Here is a 19,971-nt window from a genome sequence, read left to right on the forward strand (position 1 = left end):
AAAAGGGGTCCGAGACTTTTGGACCCCACTGAATTAGTGGTTAATCTTGGTGAATCTGGTTATAATTATATTTTTAAAATAATCCACTGCCTGTTCTCACATAGACCATCAGCTCATTGAAGATCCAGAAAGCAGTTGATCATGCCCTCTACAGGTGCCTTGCCACCAATAAGATGGGAGAAGAAGAGCGAGTCATTGTATTTCAAGTAACTCGTGAGTGCTTCCAAACCAGAGACAATCTCCACTGTACATCCCAATTGAACCTATTGCAATTGAAGTGATAAAATAGGAACTTTTCGTTATTTTTGTCATCTTCACAGGTTGCCTCAACCTAAGCGTGCTCCCCTCCAGCAGCCCTATTGAGGGAGAGGACGTGGTAATTCGCTGTGTAGCCGACCAACTGCTGTACTCTAACTTACGTTGGTTTCGGGTAACAAACGTAGCCAACCCCGATGCCCTTCCAGCGGCCGTGCATTGTGATACCCTCACCCTGTTACCTTTTCACCAGCCCAATGTCACCATATCAGGCCTGCAGGGCACCAATGCAACGCTGGACCTGCCCATACCCAATGCCACTTTGATGGACCAAGGCCTGTACGCTTGCCAAGTGGAAAACGTGCGCACCAGTGAGAGAACCTGCTTGCTTCACAACCTCAAGCTCAGAGGTTAGTCGATAGCTTTACATAGAGTTCAGGAAACGTCACTATTTGTGTAATTTAATTAGTTCGGTGATGAAATTACACACTTAATGGACTATATTTAATTCCTGCTTGCTTCAGTTTGGTTGTTCAGATGGGATATATTGCAGAAATCATGTGCAAGCTTGAATGTGCATCAGTTTATATCTTTCCGCAGCTCTTGAGATGTCAAGAATTGTGACCAATCTGACTAACCAGAGAGTGAATGTGAGTGACTCTACCACTCTAGAGTGTGAGGTGACCGGCACACCAACCCCTACTGTAGTTTGGACTAAAGACAACCAGACCGTCATGGAGGGATCAGGTGCGCAAAATAAAACATCTGTAGATGTACAAAAAAAATGCTAGGTGTAAGAATAAACTACCCTCTCTATATCCTCAGTATTGTCCTGAAGAGTTGGACAATTCTCTTAAGGCTGGAATACACTACACAGAATTTTTGCCCCAATTTGCAGTGCTATTATAATGCATATAAATAAAAACTAAAATAACACTGTGGATGAGTCGACACTAGTTGGCGAAGGCCAGAGCCAGTCTGCAGATTTTGAACAGTCGGAGATTTCACAGAAAATCACGTATTGTATGATGGGTAGACACTATTTTTAATCTTCAGTCTATGAATCCATACAGTTGGAGGATATCAAACATGTTTGATCTTTTGTTAGGATTTTAAACACATTGTTTTCATTTGTCATGCATCTCCTTACACTCAGGCGCATGTTTCTGTGTGAGTTCGCTGTGTTAGGGATGACTTTAAAGTCTGATAGTGTGATCTTCAGCCTTTTTTTAGTGTATGATGCCCAGTTTTTCTCTGTAACCATTTACAAAATCGATAAGTGTATGATCCTTAGAGTTTTAAAATCTGTTCATACATGTAGTGTATTCCATCATTTAGTTTGCTTCTCAGATCTGTTTCACATGTTGAAGGCAAATCTGATTTAAAATACAGTTTTAGTTTGACCACAGTCAATTATTCGTTTATTGTTAAGTTACACTGAATCTCATCATAAAATCAGTTTGGTGTTAATGTGTGCTTTACAGAAAAAAAATTATCGTCTGAAACTGTCTCTAAGGGGTGACTATTTTAGTGACTTTTCATGCTTTTCTGTTGTCAGGTGTGATTCTGAAGAGGTCAAATCGTGTCTTGACAATCCAACGGGTGAAAAAAGAGGACAGTGGTCTTTACATATGTACAGCCTGTAACCAGCTGGGCTGTGACTATGACGAGGCTCATATCACTGTGGATGGTGAGTCTGTAGACAAAGCTCACTGCTTGATTTATTTTATTTTTTTATTTTTGAAGATAGGGCAGTTAGGACATTTTTTCTGTAAAGTTGTGCAGAATTTTATTATAATTTATTTTTGGAATATTACAATTGCCCTGTGCCCTATGTCTAACACTAATAGATCTTGATATTATGATTTAGTCTTTATCTTTACAAATATATAAATGGTAGTAATTTTTGCCACATATACACTACTGTTCAAAAGATTTTTTAAATGTTTTTGCAAGAGGTCTCTCATGCTCACTAAACATCCATTCACACAGAAAGTTTTACATTCCACTGCGCTGCTTTTCCATTGTTTTTCTATGTAAGCATGTAGATGCGTTTGACCATTGCGCCCGTGTCTTGCATCTTGTGTAGCATCTCACGCATGAAACACCATTCTAAGAAACGGTTCAACTTTTAAAAAACACGTCTCAAGAGTGCATTTTTTTCCCATTCCACTGAACTGCGACTCGCGTTTTTAACCACAAAAACGTGTTCTATGTAAATGGTCCTTAAGGCTGCATTTATTTGCTAAAAAAACAGTAAAACAGTAATATTAAATAGTATGAAAATAACTGTTTTCTATTTTAACATATTTTAAAATGTAATTTATTTCTGTGATGGCAAAGCAGAATTTTCAGCATCATTACTCCAGTCTTCAATGTCACATGATCCTTCAGAAATCATTGTAATATGCTGATTTGCTGCTCAATAAACATTTATTATTATCATCATTGTTGAAAACAGTTGTGCTGCTTAATATTTTTATGGAAACAGTGCTACATTTCCCCCCCTTGGGATTCTTTGATGAATTGAAAGGTTAAAAAAAAAACATTTATTTGAAATTGAAATCTTTTGTAACGTTACAAGTGTTACTTTTGATCAATTTTGATAAAAAAAAGTATTAACTTCTTAATATATATATATATATATATATATATATATATATATATATATATATATATATATATATATATATATATATATATATATATATATATATATATATTATTGACCCCCAAACTTTTAAATGGTAGTGCAAATGTTTCTTATACCAAAACATGGCAGGTAGAGATTCATAGTAGTTTGTCAGTTTTGAAGGGAGGTGTGAAGGTAGCCAAACTATTAAAGATCCCATTTTAAGAGGAGACGTTCAGAGACGTGTCATGGGTGTGAGGCAAGCTCAGTCTCCCACTGACTTTTATCCTCATTGAGATTTTGTTTCAATCAAGACCCTGTGGCAAAAATAGCTCTCTTTTTAGTCTGTCAGGAAGGGGGCTCTGTTAGTGTACATCCTTTAGGGAGTGCTAAAAGAAAACAAAGCAAAATCCCAGAAGACAAAAGAGAGAGACGCCTCTCTCTCTCTCTCTCTCTCTCTCTCTCTCTCTCTCTCTCTCTCTCTCTCTCTCTCTCTCTCTCTCTCTCTCTCTCCCTCTCCCTCTCTCTCTCTCTCTCTCTCTCATATACATATATGTATATGTAAACATTTGAAGTCGATCAAAACCTTTCATCAAAGTTGTACATGAATTGTACATGTCTTAGGACAACTTTGATGAACTTTTTTGATCCACTTCAAATGTTGACTATTGTATATATATACACTTCAACACACGGTATGGTATGGTTCCGTCTCTTGCCTCACGCACATAGAGGACAGAGAGCACAGAGGCACACAAATAACAGAGACATACTCCATGTGTACGTGACAACTCTCTCGCCATCACTCTTTCTCATTGTCACTGCAAATGCGACTGTCAGACGGCAGTCATATTCACTAACAGCACCGTTCCCACAAGGAGAAAGAAAGAGTAAAAGAGAGGAAGGGAGAGAGAAATAAACTAAATAATCTACATGTAATGATTGATTGACCAGTTGCATGTTCTAGTATAGAAAAGAACATGATACTTTTTATCTAACGTGAATCGGTTCGTACTGGTGGACTTTGGCTTCATGTTGCTGTTCGCTCCTCAGGCTTATTTTGATTGGATGTAATATCAGGTCAGCAAACAATTCACATTCTTTGCTCCTGGAGCCATCATACACGCCCAACAGCATACAAATATTTCCTGTAAACTAGGTTTGTCCAAGCAATTCCAGCCTTTCTTCGCTCTTAATATAAAACTAAGAAGCATTTTTCCAGTTTCTCTCCAAAATAAAATATTTATCTGGTTAAATCATCTGGTTAAATACAATTTTTCTAATTATTTTTTTGCCCAATTAGTATCAAACCGGCACACAAATATGCCAATTCATGTCATATATTCGCTATTAATATTTATTCAAATATCTGTCTGTCTGTCGATGGGTCAGTCTAGTCCGTCCGTCTAAAGTTCTATCTATCGGTGTTCGTTCTATTTATCATTCTATTTAGGTTATTTTGGTTAAATCTTTTTTTTAAATGTCTTTGTGTGTCATCTTTGTTTGTGATCCCACAGGTGCAGAAGATAATATGAACGTGGAATTGATCATGCCTATTGGTGCCGTTGTCATCGCCATGTTCCTCTGGCTCCTCATCGTCTTTGTCATCCGCAACAGGAAGCGGGTAACATTCCATCAATTTCCCTTTTCCTTGTTTTCTCCCACTCTCTCATTTACACGCACAGGCGCTCTCTCCGCTCTCCTCTGACTGATCAGATCTGACTACCCTGACTTGGCTTACGCCATCTCTATTGTATGCTCTGCCCGCATTTTGCTGCGATGCATCACGTACACCAGCCAGCCATGGGCCCCAGTGCCCACTGTACCCCAGCCTTAATTCTGCCTCTGAGTATGATAGTGGCTTCCAGTAACTCATTAGTGGGTGTCTTCATAATGAGGGCTTGATTCTAGGAGACTCAAACAGGACAGAGTTTCATTCAGACAAGCTCTTTCTCCCCTTTCGACCTCCATTTCCATTCCATTTTGTCATCCATCCTTCCCTCTTCCCTCTCTCACAGCCTAATGATGGAGATCTGAAAACTGGCTACCTGTCAATCATTCTGGACGATGATATGCCAATGGATGAGCACTGTGAGAGACTGACATATGATGCAATCAAGTGGGAATTCCCACGTGATAGACTGAAGCTAGGTGAGACTTGGCTCAATCTGAGAAATAAAACAATAAAAAACAAGCCCAAAATAAATTAAATCAAATTGGCCTAGATCGACCCTGAATGGCTTTTCAGTAGTTTTGATTAAAAAACATGGTTTTCATGCTGCAGTTAGAAATACTCTGTCTCCATTTAACTTTTTTAACTTTTCATTAGCCTACATTACCATAAAAAGCAAGATTCATACTACTGGACCAATGTATACTGTATGTAACAGACTTAAGTGATATGTTTTTATTTATCTATATTTACAGTATCTGTATATCCATGCATTTAATTTTGAATGATCGTTTGTTTAAATATGTAAATATATGCATTATGTAGCATAACGGGGTTAAAATGTTGTGGAACAATTTATGCATGTTTTTTTTCTTTGGTATGGGGAGAGGAGCATATCATAACTTGCCTTGAATCACTATCCGATTTTAGGATTTCAACATCTTTAAAGATCCAATTTAACCCCTGCAAACAGCTAAAATCTTTGTACATAAATGTTACTATATATATATATATATATATATATATATATATATATATATATATATATATATATATATATATAGACGTAAGTGTTCACAAATGAATAATACCATATTTTTTAGGAGAGCCGCTGGGCAGAGGGGCATTTGGTCAAGTTGTGGAGGCAATCGCATATGGTATTGAGAAGGCCACCACCAGCACTACAGTAGCAGTGAAGATGCTCAAGGGTATGAGGCATCTGTTGGCTGGCCTTAAACTGGCTTCAAATATCTTCCATTTAACACAACTGACTGCAGTATTCTCAATCTCCGACAGAGGGCGCTACCTCCAGTGAGTACCATGCTCTGATGTCTGAGCTGAAGATCCTCATCCATATTGGTCACCATCTCAATGTGGTCAACCTTCTAGGAGCCTGCACTAAACAAGGGGGTGAGTTTCCCTTTTAAATTTCCCCTCAGATATTGACAGAAATTACTTCTGTAATCTTCCCTTTCCTGTGAAGTTTGTTGCAGGCACGTTCTGTTCAGGAAGTGTGTAAATGTGTATGGGTGACAAAATGTGTAGTCATAGTAAGAAATGTGTCAAAAAAGTGGTTGTGCATTGTGAGAACAACACAATGTGCCCACATTAAAGGCCTCTTTTTCCTCTCTCTCTCTCTCTTTCTTACTCATTCAGGACCCTTGATGGTGATTGTAGAATACTGTAAAAACGGAAACCTCTCCAGCTATTTAAAAAGCAAACGAGGAGAGTACAGTCCCTACAAGGTAAATTCCATCATAACTTTGTGTAACTTGTAAAATCAAGCTGTGATGTAGTTTCAAAGATTTCAGTTCTTCCTTTTAACAATGTCTTCTGATGTGGCCAGATTGATTCAAGAGCCTTATGGAAGACATTGAGCGTGCTTGGCATGGCCTTTAAATGTTGTTCAAGGTTAAAGGTGTTATGAAGGGGTTGCTACTTTACCCTGACAGCCTACTAATTTACCAACTAGCCTAACAGCAGCGGAAAACTGATCCACACGTGTCTTGTTTCCTCAGAAGCGGATGCCACGGATGCCGTGCAGGAGGGAGGCAGAGCCGGAAGAGGATTTACATGAGGGAGATCTGGGTCTGGGAACCAGCACTCGACTGGACATCTGCACCGGCACCGCAGTGTGCACCAAGATGGGAGAACAGACCTCCACGACCCAGCTGCAGGATGAACTAGGTACAGAATATTAGTTTGTTGGATACACTGTACTGTCTTCAGACTCTTAAGTTTATGGACTCGCAGCTACTAAAGCCAAAGATGGCGCATTTAACAAAGTTATGGAAACTATATCAAATGTTTTAATTTGTATTGTTACCACATGAATTAAATTTTTTAAGTTACATTACAAAACCTTTTTTATTGTACTGTATGTGACATGAAATACATTTGGGTGTGACATGCTGTGCTTCTTCTAAAACGTATTTAACAGCAAAATAAAAAAAGTTAAGATAAATTAATAAACTGCGTAATTATTTTATTATTGATTGATAGTTATTCTAATTATTAAGTAGCTTTGATGAGCTTGTTACTACGAAACTACATGGAAATTTGTACTTTTAATTTAATTTGTCACACTGCAAATTAAAAAAGACATTAAAGATAAATTGAACTCCAAAATAAGTAAATAAATAAACAGCATAATTATTTATTATTATTAATAAAAATAAAATTCTAATTATTAGTTCGCTTTAATGAGCTCATATTATTTGAGAAAATAGGATTATTTGTACTTTTAAAATTAATTTGTCACACTGCAAATTAATAAAGATATTAAAAATAAGATTGACACAAAAAATAAACAACATAATTATTTATTATTAATAATATTTTTTTCTAATTATTACTTTGTACTTTTAAAACAAAATGTTCACACTGTAAATTAAGAAAAGATATTTAAATAGAATGAACTTGAAAGTAATTAATAATAAAAATAAACCAAATAAACTATTATTATTATAACTATTAAGCAGATTCAATAAGCTCATTATTTGAGAAACTGTATATTTTTACTCCCAGAATCAAGCCCTCATTTACACTGTGAAATTAAATGTAATTAAATTAATGAATAAAAAAAGATGTTTACAGGACCTAAGATGTATATGTGTCATCTGCTCATGTACAGAGAGTTCAGACTGGGATCACCTGACAATGGAGGATCTCATCAGCTATAGCTTTCAGGTGGCCAAAGGCATGGAGTTCCTAGCCTCTCGCAAGGTAAAACTGAAACACACAACCAGGGCCTACTTGTGTGTATATAGAGTACATTGATCTTGAGCATTTACTAATCATTGAAGAGAATTGCTTGAGTCATACTGCTACTTTGTGTTTGTAGTGTATCCACCGGGACTTGGCAGCCAGAAACATCCTACTTTCTGAGAACAACGTGGTGAAGATATGTGACTTTGGGCTGGCCAGAGACGTCTATAAAGACCCCGATTACGTCCGTAAAGGAGATGTGAGGATGATTGATTTCCTTTTTCTATTGTTGAATGATTAACATTAAGGACAGGCCTAAATGAGGCTGCTGTCACTTTAAGACCTTATGCATGGATCCAATATAAGGATAATTTCACCCTGTTTACTTCACTTTAAACTGACTGTGTTTACATGAAATCTCACCAAGACGGGTATTTTGACACATAAATGTGTGTATTTGACCGCTCAAGTGCAAAAAGCCGCGAAAGTGAACTGAATTCAGCACTCACGTGCGCCACGGAAAGCCGCCTATCAGTACCAAATTCGGTTCTCAGTCGTGGTTTATTGTGTTTATTTAAAAAATTCATCATTAAGCATGTCCCACTCTTTCTCCTCATTCATCCATGTTTCTTTGCTGCTCTATCGCATTTAAGCAGTCCTGCGCTACATGGATATATTTACACAGATAAACTATTGATTGACATCGTCATATCACCCAGCCCTACTCCGCCTCCCCTGACATGCTCTTGGCGCGCCCCACACTTTGATAACCCCTGCAATAGACCAACTTACACTTGAGCATTTCCTTTCTGTCATCGCAGGCTCGTCTTCCTCTCAAGTGGATGGCTCCTGAAACCATTTTTGACCGCGTGTACACCACGCAGAGTGATGTTTGGTCTTTTGGCGTGCTGCTCTGGGAGATCTTCTCACTTGGTAACACAATAGTGATATTAACATAATATTATCACATCGCTTACTAGACAACATATACCTACTCTAGTTAGCTGACATGTTCTGATGGCCCGTCTCTTTTGGTGCAGGTGCGTCTCCATACCCAGGTGTGTGCATTGATGAGTCTTTCTGTAGGCGACTAAAGGAGGGAACCAGAATGAGAGCTCCGGATTACGCCACACCTGAGATGTAAATACACTTCACAGTTTTAGTATTGATGTAAAATTGAAGATCTTTGAAAATTATCTTTGACGACTGTGGATCTAGATTTTTGTAGTTCTGGCGATGCAGTCGAACAGAAAATGGGCGCAAGAAGTACCTAACATTTTGTTTCATTCTTTTGGAGATACAGAAGTATTTTCATACTGTTTTTTGTGAAAACATGTCAAATTCTTCCAGATACCAGACCATGCAAGACTGTTGGCTTGATCGACCTAAAGACAGGCCAACCTTTACTCAGTTAGTGGAGCATCTGGGTAATCTGCTACAGGCTAGCGCTCAACAGGTGAGACTTGACTCCAAGTGTTTTGCTTTTGTTTGTTTTTTTGTCTAGTTTATGTTTTTAGGAATCAGTAATATAAGTATTTCGTCAAAGCAAAAAAAAAAAAAAGAATAATTTATGTATGTATATATAGTCAGTATTTTTGTCTTGTTTTCCAGTAAAAATATCTAAACATCCTTAAACCAACATATATTTACATGCGAAGTGCATTTAGATAATATATTAATACTAGTTTTTTTTTTTAATAAATTGAATTGTTATTTTCCTTACTCCTTTGGAAAAGCCTCAATGGAGACTCAGACAGTGTTATTTTAGTATTATTTATATACTATTGTAGTATTTATCAATATTTTGAATTGGCTTTTAATTTTTATTTAGATTTTTAATTTAATTTTACCCTTAAATTATAATTTTTTTAGTTTTAGTACTTTTTTAATACCTGAACTTACACTTATTTCAGTTAGTTGCCACAGTTAGTAGTAACATTATTCATTTTTCATTTATTTATATATATATATATATAGAGAGAGAGAGAGAGATTTTTATTTTTTATTATTATTATTATTTTTTTTTTTTTTTGCATTAAGGCATTTTTTTTATGATAGGACAGTAAGTGAAGTGGGAGAGAGAGTGGGGGACGGGATTGGGAAAGGTCCATGAGCCACGACTTGAACTCAGGTTGCCCGAAGTGCCACAGCGCTATATGTTGGCGCGTTATGTTACCATAATATCTTATGCAGTTTCTCACGTGTTTCAACTTAGGATGATTCGATTTTTTTACTGGAAAACAAGACAAAAATATGTTTAAGAAAGTTAAGAAAGTGGCTTTTCCACATAAGTCAAGTTAAGTCAAGTCAACTTTATTTATATAGCGCTTTTCACAATACAGATTGTATCAAAGCAGCTTCACAGTATTAAATAAAATAGTACATCAGTGTTTGTTTCTAGTGTAAAACGTCCACGTTTGGTAACGCTGATCAATAGTATTGTTGATTGATTAATTAAATTAAGTATCCCCAACTGAGCAAGCCAAAGGCAACAGTGGCAAGGAACCGAAAAAATCCATCAGGTGACCTAATGGAGAGAAAAAAAAAACTTGGGAGAACCCAGGCTCAGTCGGGGGCCAGTTCTCCTCTGGCGTTTATGAACTAGAGACCGGATTTAACTGTAAGATTAAAAATATTATATGAATGCCTGGCTGAAGAGATGCGTCTTTAATCTAGTTTTAAACTGGGAGAGCGAGTCTGAGCAACGAACAGTATCAGGAAGGCTATTCCAGAGTTTTGGAGCTAAATGTGAAAATGATCTCCCTCCTCTGGTTGATCTGGATATCCTAGGTATGACCAAAAGCCTTGAATTTAGTGATCTTAAAGAGCGCGATGGATTATAGGGCGAAAGAAGATCCGTTAAATAAACTGGAGCTAAGCCGTTTAGGGCTTTATAAGTCAGTAGCAATACCTTGTAATTAATACGGAACTTTATAGGCAACCAATGTAGTGATGATAAAATTGGTGTTATATGTTCAAATTTTCTTGATCTAGTAAGAACTCTAGCGGCGGCATTTTGGACTAACTGTAGCTTGTTTATTGAGGATGCAGGACAACCAGCTAATAAAGCATTACAGTAATCTAGTCTCGAGGTCATGAACGCATGAACTAACTTTCTGCATCAGAAACAGATAGCATATTACGTAGCTTAGCAATGTTTCTAAGGTGGAAAAATGCAGTTTTTGTAACATATGAAATATGATTTTCAAAAGACAGGTTGCAGTCAAGTATAACACCCAGGTCTTTTACTGTGTAGAGGATAAAGTAACAGGACATCCTACTATGTTAAAGTTGTATTGTGAGAGGTTTTGTGGGCGGTTTTTTGAACCGATAAGTATTACCTCTGTCTTGTCTGGATTTAATAAAAGAAAATTGCGCGTCATCCAATCTTTTATATCTTTAACACACTCTGTCAATTTGGATAATTTAGCGTTTTCATCCGGCCGTGATGAAATATATATTTGAGTGTCATCAGCATAACAATGGAAACTAATTCGATGTTTCCTTATAATATTTCCAAGTGGCAGCATATATATTGAGAATAATAGAGGGCCTAACACAGATCCTTGCGGCACTCCATAGTTTACTGGAGTTATGATAAATTTTTCTCCATTTAAATAGACAAAATGGTATCGGTCAGATAGGTATGATCTGAACCAGCTTAATGCTTGTCCTTGAACACCAGTATAATTTTGTAGTCGATCTAAGAGTATTGTGTGATCTATAGTATCGAACGCAGCACTAAGATCAAGTAAAACTAGTATTGAGATACAGCCTTGGTCAGAAGCTAAGAGTAAATCATTTGTGATTTTAACGAGCGCAGTTTCAGTGCTATGGTGCGGCCTGAAACCAGACTGAAACTTTTCATAGATGTCATTTTCTTGTAAGAAAGAGCCTAGTTGGGCGGACACAACTTTTTCTAGTATTTTAGACATAAAAGGAAGATTTGAAATGGGTCTATAATTTGCTAGGTTATTTGGGTCTAATTGTGGTTTCTTAATGAGTGGTTTTATAACTGCCAGTTTAAATGTTCTTGGAACATGACCTAAAGATAAAGATGAGTTAATAATATTGAGGAGAGCTCTTCCACTACAGGTAACACTTCTTTCAGTAGTTTAGTTGGTATGGGATCTAATAAACATGTTGTTGTTTTAGAGGAAGTGATAAGTTTATTTAACTCTATTTGTTCTATAGTTGTAAAGCACTGTAATTGTTCTTGCGGGGTGATAATCGAGGCTGAGTTATAAGGCGCGATTGAGGATTGAACGTTTGCAATTGTGGTTCTGATGTTTTCTATTTTCTCAGGGAAAAATTCATGAAATCATTACTACTAAACTGTAACGGAATATTTTGTTCAGGTAACGCTTGTTTATTTGTTAGTCTAGCCACGGTGTTAAATAAAAACCTAGGATTGTTTTGGTTATTTTCTATTAGTTTGCGGAGGTGCTCAGCCCTGGCTACTTTTATGGCCTTTTTATAACGTGACGTACTGTCTTTCCAAGCGATTCTAAAAACCTCTAAATTAGTTTGTTTCCATTTACGCTCTAAATTACGGGTTTCTCTCTTTAGAACACGCGTAGTATTGTTGTACCATGGTGCTTTAATTTTCTCTCTGACCTTTTGATTATCTACGTGTATGTTAAAATCTCCAACAATTAATGCTTTATCGACATTGACCAATAGGTCTGAGAGAAAATCTGCAAATTCTTTTAGGAAATCAGTGTAAGGCCCTGGCGGTCTATATACGGTAGCCAAGGCTAAAGATAATAGGGATGTTTCTCTAGCATCTAAGAGCGTAACATTTAGTACAAGTACTTCAAATGAAATAAACTTATAACTCGTTTTCTGAGTAACACTAAGAAAATCTCTATAGATTGTTGCAATACCGCCACCACGACCAATCAGACGGGGCTCATGCTTATAGGAGTATCCTGATGGAGTAGACTCATTTAGACCGAAATAATCATTTGGTTTAAGCCAGGTTTCAGTAAGGCAAAGTACATCAATGCTATTATCTGTGACTATTTCATTTACAATAACTGCCTTAGGTGTGAGTGATCTAATGTTTAGAAGACCTAGCTTTAGAAAATGTTTTTGTTTACTAATAGCAACATTTTCTGTTTTAATAACAATTAGATTTTTCCTAGATCCTGCAGTAGATTTATTATTTGATCGCACTAAATGAGGAATAGACACAATTTCTATGCAATGTTCTACACTAGTATTTATATCAGTTAATTTGGTGCAGCAGAGACTATGATTTGGACTTTTGGTTACTAGTCAAAAGGTATTTAACATTTTGGAGATGTTATCTGACAGAAGATCCGATCCGAATCTGTTTGGGTGTAAGCCATCAGCACGGAAAAGCCTAGGACGCTCCCAAAACAGATTCCAATTATTTACAAAGAGCAGTTTCTGCTCATTGCACCATGACGTTAACCATTCATTTAGCGCGAATAATCTACTAAACTTGTCATGTCCTAGACGGTACGTGGGAAGCGGTCCTGACACAATGATCGTTAAATCAGGCGATGTGTTGCGTACCATATCGATCAGATTCCTGAAGTCTTTTTTCAGAACTTCCGTCTGGCGCAGCCTGATGTCGTTCACTCCCGCGTGCAGGACCACAGTTCCGACGCGCACGTCACCATTCAGAATCTCGGGTACGTGAGCAGCGATTTCAGAAACACGAGCGCCAGGAAAGCAGTGACTGTGCACCTTACTTTTACCTAATGTAGCGTGGACGTGCCGAACGATGGAATCGCCGATGATCACAGCATCGCGTTCTGTTTCACGAAGAAAGGGAGAAGCGGTTTTGTGTGGATAACTCGAAAACCGGGAGGGTCGGAGAGGGTCTTGGTCTAGACCTGACTCGCGTCTTCCGCTGCGGAACTATCCAGGCTTCGTGGTGGCGTGTTGGAGCCGGAGTGAACGAGACCATGGCTGATCGCGACCTCGGCGCTCGGGACCGATGCTGAGTAACGCACGGAGTAGACGAGGTCGGAATCAGCGGGTTAGTAACGTTAATCACTGATTTGTGTGCATCGGCGCGTGATGTTTCAAGAGCTAACGTTAACCGCCGGTCTATCAGTTCGGCTTGTCTCACTAAAAGGTCGTGGATCTGTTTCTCAACAGCTTCCAGCTCAGACTGCACCGCGTGCAGCTCAAATGTGTCCTCACCTGCACCAAAAGGTAGACTACTTACATCTGATATATTCGCCATTTTAACAGATGGACAGTAAGTTAGCAACGACGCTACCAGTGATGCTATCAATATTAATACTAATTTATGACTGAAGTCTTGGATATAATCCGTTTTTTTTTTTTGTGGTACGGGTGTAGAGTAGACGCACGATAGGCGAAAAATGTTTGTAAGTGAGTGTTGAGAAGACGCGTTCAGCCGTGATCCACGGACGTAACCTATAGAGCTGGTAAGTCCCGCCCCTTCCGCTAATCCCCCTTGACCTCTAGGTTGAAAAATCGTCAATGCAAGTGAATGGAAGAAAATAATTATTTTCTGGTCCCGTTTGAATTTTGCCATGAATGTGAACATATGTTGTCTGTGAATTTTTTATATAACTTTTCGTGTAAAGAATGCTACAATTTAGCGGGTAGAAGTTTGATACGGTTAGACTTTGTGTGAGAGCACTTTGTGGACTACAACTCTTCGCTGCTTTCGACGCGTTTGAAACGTCAACACCACTAGCACACGGACACTAGCTCACGGATCCCGCTAAACATGGCTGTGTCTTTGGTGCACTTCACTGCCTTCTTTCAGGGAGAGAACAAAATCGTTGAGGTTGGTGAAAACCACAGGTAAGTCAACTTTATGGGGTGACGTCACATAGGCGACATGTAGTCTTTCTCGTTATGTCTTTTCCACAACTGCTAGCCGAAGAATCATACCATATACTGTCAAACTCGTAACATGAAAAGTTATATAAAAAATTCACAGACAACATATGTTCACATTCATGGCACAATTCAAACGGGACCAGAAAATAATTATTTTCTCCCATTCACTTGCACTGACGATTTTTTAACCTAGAGGTCCACTTGGGGTTTTACGGATGGGCGGGACTTACCAGCTCTATTAGAGTATCCAGCATTGGATCACTAATAGGCTTGAGACGTGTCTGCTCAACAGTCCGCGTTGTAACTATGAGGTTTGAGCAGTAGTGCTTCTCAGTGAGGAAAAGTAGAAAATGTTTGTTGTAAGTAAGTTTAAAGAGTAAAATCAAGAATTATAAATCAAATCGATGGAGCTCCAAAGACAACAACGCGTTCAGACGCGACGCATGCGCATTCGACAACAGGAAGTCGAAAAAAGTGCACATAAAGGAACATGATCCCATTTTTCATGTGACAAGTTGAATTATTTGACTATTTATAATTAATTGAATTATTATTTGTTTCCTGTGTTTAAGGATGGAAAGGACTACATCCCTCTGACAAATGGAGAGATGGAAGAAGAATCATCTAAAAGAACACGCTATGCAGGCAGCACAGAGGCGCAGCTCCACTATGACAATGCTCCAGCTCTGGGGTTAGTTACAGTAACTATTTGGTCTGGTGTTTTTGAGCTGTTGTTGGCATCATAGACCTAAAATTAATCAGATTGAATTATATACTTAGAAGTACTCATACTTATCCCTACCCGAGTTGACTTATGTTGTGTCCACACTACATTCAAGAACTGACAATTGAGGATATATCTTGTTTAATCTCTCCTTTGACAAACTAATGCAACAGTGGTCCCACCCGTGCCTCTCCTGACAGGTTCCCACATCAGATGGACAGTTGTGGTGTGCCAATAAGTATGATGACTTTTGTGGACATTCCCCTGGAGCACACTGCTGTAATGGTAAATAAACTCTGTGTACTAGCATCTGGACATGATCCATAAACATTTATTGTAGAAAGGACAAGCTTTGCTGCTACAAAAAAAAAAATTATATATATATATATATATATATATATATATATATATATATATATATATATATATATATAATTTTTTTTTTTTTTTTTTTTTGTAGCAGCAAAGCTTGTCCTTTCTATTTATGCACAGACACATTTTATATATATATATATATATATATATATATATATATATATATATATTACTGCCTTGACCTGACTGTATAAACACACTAAAGTTACAAGGATCCATTCAGAATTACTTAACACATGACAAATCAAAACATAATACGAAAATGTGTGTGGAAACAATGCACTGAATGTAGTGAAATGTGTCTGTGCATAAATACGATGTGCGATCACTGAATTGAGAGCACAGGTTCTTGGTTTGTTTGTGCATCAATATAACAGACTTGCGCGTGCATGCTGTTTTTGTTTTGACGTCTGTATTTCACATCGCGAGAATACACAGAATATGATGTATATATATATATATATATATATATATATATATATATATATATATATATATATATATATATATATAAAACATTTTTTTAAATATTATATTATATTATATTATATTAAATATGTTTTAAATATTTTTATTTCAGTAAAACCATTTAGATGTTACTATATGAAACAAAATAGAGGTTATCTGATACAACTTTTACAGAGTGTTCTTGCATCCCAAAAATCCCATTTATGATGATGAAAACAGTCAATTTTGTATGATCTTCCATTCCTATAGAATGGTCACATGGACTGTGGGGTGGGCTTATCACGTGAGCAGATGAAAGCTTTGGATAGGCATGTGCAGAGACCACCCAATTTCAGGTGACAATTCATCCTGATCTCAGTACAGTCACAAATGAGGACAATTCCACAGTCATATAAACATGTTCATGCTTTTATCCACAGCCCACTACTGCGGTGCAAGAGTAAGGAGTCTTTAGCTTCTGAATCGTCCAATCAGACCAGCGGTTATCAGTCTGGTTACCACTCTGATGATGCTGAAGCCCCGATATACGCCAACGAAGAGATGATCCTGAAGAGAGACATTCGGAAGAAACCTCCACTGCCCAAGAGGAACGACAAGTTCAGTGCAGAGGTCCGTTATAGTGCACCTCCAGTTTAACATCTATAAAGCTTCAAACAGTCTTCCTTAATATGATATTCAAAACTGTAATGTAATAGTCCAGCCAAAAATGAAAATTCAGACAGAATTTTCTCACACTCAGAAGACTTTCTTTCTTTAGTTATTTATAATAGAATGTCCAAGCTGCACTTTTCCATAAATGAAATGAATGGTGACCACTACAAAATATTCATGAAGTAACAACTTAAAGGGAAGGTTCACCCAAGAATGACAATTCTGTCATTAATTACTCAACCTCATGTTGTTCCAAACCCGAAAAGACTTTCGTTCATCTTCGGAACAGAAAGATCTTTTTGATGAAATCCGAGAGCTTTCTGTTCCTCCATTGACAGTCCACGCAACTACCACTTTGACGCTTTAAAAAGTTCACAAAGAGATTGTAAAAATAATCTATATGAATCAAGTTTAATCCAAATGTTCTGAAGAGACATGATCATTTTATATGATGAACAGATTTAACTTAGGTATTTATTCACATACATACATTGATCAAACAGGAGCTCAACCGAACCTGCTTGATGCGCAATAACAAACCTAATTGGTTCTTGCAGAAGCTCAAACGTGCAGCGTAACACGAGAATGAACCTCGTTGTTTCTCACACATCAAGTGAACATGCTTGAGCTTCCGTTTACCACAACTGATATGTGAGTTGATGAATGTTTCTATGTGAATAAAAGCCTAAATTCAATCTGTTCATCATATAAAGCGATTGTGTCTCTTCAGAAAATTTGGACTAAACCTCTCAATTCATGTGGATTACTTTTACGATCTCTTTATGAGATCTTCGTTCTTGTTCCCAAGGTGAACGAAAGCCAGTTTTGGGTGAAAACCCTTTAAAACTCACAAAAAAAAACAGTCGAATGGCTTCAGAAGATAATACGGGACGTATGGGCTAAAAAAAAAGAAGCATTTTTATGATGCTTTTAAGATGTTTTTGTTCATTTCACTTTCGTAGTCTGGTAGAATTTCTTTGAAAAACACAAAATGAAGGTAAATGATGACTTTTCTTTGTTTGTTTTTTTTCTGGTGAACAATCCTTACATTCTCATGCAACAGAGCAGCCAATTTCCCTACCTAAAATGAGTAGCAACCTTTTCTTTTCTTTTTTTTATCCCATATTAGGCATTTCCTGCCATTACTCATAATGACTCTAGTATGGCAAACCACATGATTGCATGATCCAAAAACAACAAACCGTTTAATTGGCCCTCGAGCTTCAGTTGAGGGGCACCGTTATCACTTCTTTCGTAATTGTATGCCTAAAAGAATCACTGACTCTGTTAACTGTTTCTTTTATCATACTCACTATAATGAAATAAATGTAATATATTGTGTTGGAACAGACTGTTTTGGAGCAGATAAGATGTATGTTTTAGGTTTATTCTTCTAAATGTCAGGGGAGTTTGGCGAGCGAGAAAGCCTTAGCAATACAATCATGTTTACACAGACTGCGGAGCAAGAGTGGTCTCTCAGTGTGTCCACGCCACTTCCCGACCAGAGGCATGCCCTCTTCCTAGCGCACAGGAAATAGCAACTGGAATGTTAGACAATTGAGTGTGTGAATGTTTTCCATTTTTTGTCTTCATCTTTTGCATTGTCTTAAAACGAATCGTGACCAGACTTGTTCTCCCCCAAGCAACAAACAGCCTGTCTGATTTTTTTTTTAAGCTTTGTTTCTTGGTTGGCCTTTTGATTGTACAGTTTATAATGAGGGCCTTCTTTGTCTTTGTAAGAAAAATGTCAGTATTACTATTTAGTTACACGTCCATTAATGTTATTAGTTTTTTTTTAAATAAACACTCTTGCCAGTTAAAATCAACATTTATGTGTGTTTCGATGTTTTGTGACCCCTCTCTTCCTCTATCTGTTTCTCAGTGACCCTGACAAGACAATGCATTCATATCTCCATTTATTTTCCACGCTATTTGTGTGTCTGAGAGAACGGGACAATGCACGCTAGCCTGTGAACTGGACTTACTTTTTTCTACATGCGTGTGCATTGTGGCTTTCATGCATTTTTATTTTTGTGTATGTGTGGATGTGAACAAACGGGCCTGAGGAAACAATGCTCACGCAGCCTTGGGTGTTTTCCTAGGAGTGCAGGTTTCAAAATGGCTGCCCAGAATAGCATGCACAAGGCCATCAAAGCATAGTGAGCTCTGTGCTCTGGGCCTGACTTTTCATCCAGCTATTGTTTGTGCTTATTATTGTATTAATGATAATGAAAAACTAGGTCAGGATTCATGTGCCTCTCCCATAGTGTAAACAAACTTATGAAAACAAGTGAAAATGCTTCTTTATAAGATCAAATAATAATATTTAGTTGTGAAATGTTTCATGTAAAAAAATTATATGAATTTCACTTCCATAATGATGATGTTCTACAGCATGATTTGAGATTTTTTAAAAGAGCAACTTGAACTTTAGTGAAATCAAGAACATAGTATTACTCACATGATCAATTATCACAAATGTGAATTGTAACCTAGGAATAGTACAGAATATTTATAATTTATATTTCAATATTTAATTCCACAAATAACATTTTTAATGCCCCCCCCCCTGGTATAAATTAAATGTTTCTGAATTTAAGACCACAGTCTATATTTTGTAATGAGAATTATTTAGATGCTCAATGTCCCTAAAACATGCCTCTGTGCGAAGTTTATATCTGGTGTTTGTGTAACTGGACTGGAGGTTGTAACCCTGCCCTGATCCCCACTGTGTGAGGAAGCTGTGCTTACATTAACGTACTCTTAACTGGTGCCTGCAACTCCTGAGAACCTCAACATCAAAGGACTAACCACAATCCCGCTGCCAAACACTGGCACACTCAAGTAGGCTACATGTGATTTTACAGTGGTTGCCCTGAACCATGCACATGTTTTATGGGGACTTTCCATAGACAATGATTTTTATACTGTACAAACTGTATATTCTGTCCCCTTACCCTGCCCCTAAACCTATCCATCCCAGAAAACTTTCTGCATTTTTTCATTTTCAAAAAACATCACTTACTCTGATTTATAAGCTGTTTTCCTCATGGGGACTTTCAGATACTGACATCTTTGTGAGTACATTTTTCCTCACTATGTAGAGTATACCTGAACAGGCTATTACTATTA

The 19,971-nt window shown here is 37.4% G+C and overlaps 1 protein-coding gene across 2 annotated transcripts in view; it reads left to right on the plus strand.

Moving 5' to 3' along the window:
* kdr (kinase insert domain receptor (a type III receptor tyrosine kinase)) overlaps positions 1–18,665 on the plus strand; it is a 35,499-nt gene extending 16,834 nt beyond the window's left edge. The window contains exons 12-31 of one of the 2 annotated variants that reach the window (XM_081379602.1): positions 105–213; positions 321–665; positions 856–1,002; positions 1,814–1,945; positions 4,405–4,511; positions 4,906–5,038; positions 5,663–5,767; positions 5,856–5,969; positions 6,216–6,304; positions 6,578–6,746; positions 7,693–7,784; positions 7,903–8,025; positions 8,588–8,699; positions 8,807–8,906; positions 9,117–9,222; positions 15,194–15,312; positions 15,546–15,630; positions 16,438–16,523; positions 16,608–16,797; positions 18,294–18,665. In XM_081379602.1, coding sequence (XP_081235728.1) covers positions 105–213; positions 321–665; positions 856–1,002; positions 1,814–1,945; positions 4,405–4,511; positions 4,906–5,038; positions 5,663–5,767; positions 5,856–5,969; positions 6,216–6,304; positions 6,578–6,746; positions 7,693–7,784; positions 7,903–8,025; positions 8,588–8,699; positions 8,807–8,906; positions 9,117–9,222; positions 15,194–15,312; positions 15,546–15,630; positions 16,438–16,523; positions 16,608–16,797; positions 18,294–18,377 — 2,547 coding nt within the window. In that variant the 3' untranslated portion in view covers positions 18,378–18,665. Of the gene's footprint in view, positions 1–104; positions 214–320; positions 666–855; positions 1,003–1,813; positions 1,946–4,404; positions 4,512–4,905; positions 5,039–5,662; positions 5,768–5,855; positions 5,970–6,215; positions 6,305–6,577; positions 6,747–7,692; positions 7,785–7,902; positions 8,026–8,587; positions 8,700–8,806; positions 8,907–9,116; positions 9,223–15,193; positions 15,313–15,518; positions 15,631–16,437; positions 16,524–16,607; positions 16,964–18,293 lie in introns of those variants that run through there. The other variant, XM_081379603.1, reaches the window with a different exon arrangement.
* Positions 18,666–19,971: the final 1,306 nt, after the last annotated feature.

Source organism: Scardinius erythrophthalmus, assembly GCF_964197995.2.
Source record: "Scardinius erythrophthalmus genome assembly, chromosome: 11".
NCBI classification, from domain to species: domain Eukaryota; kingdom Metazoa; phylum Chordata; class Actinopteri; order Cypriniformes; family Leuciscidae; genus Scardinius; species Scardinius erythrophthalmus.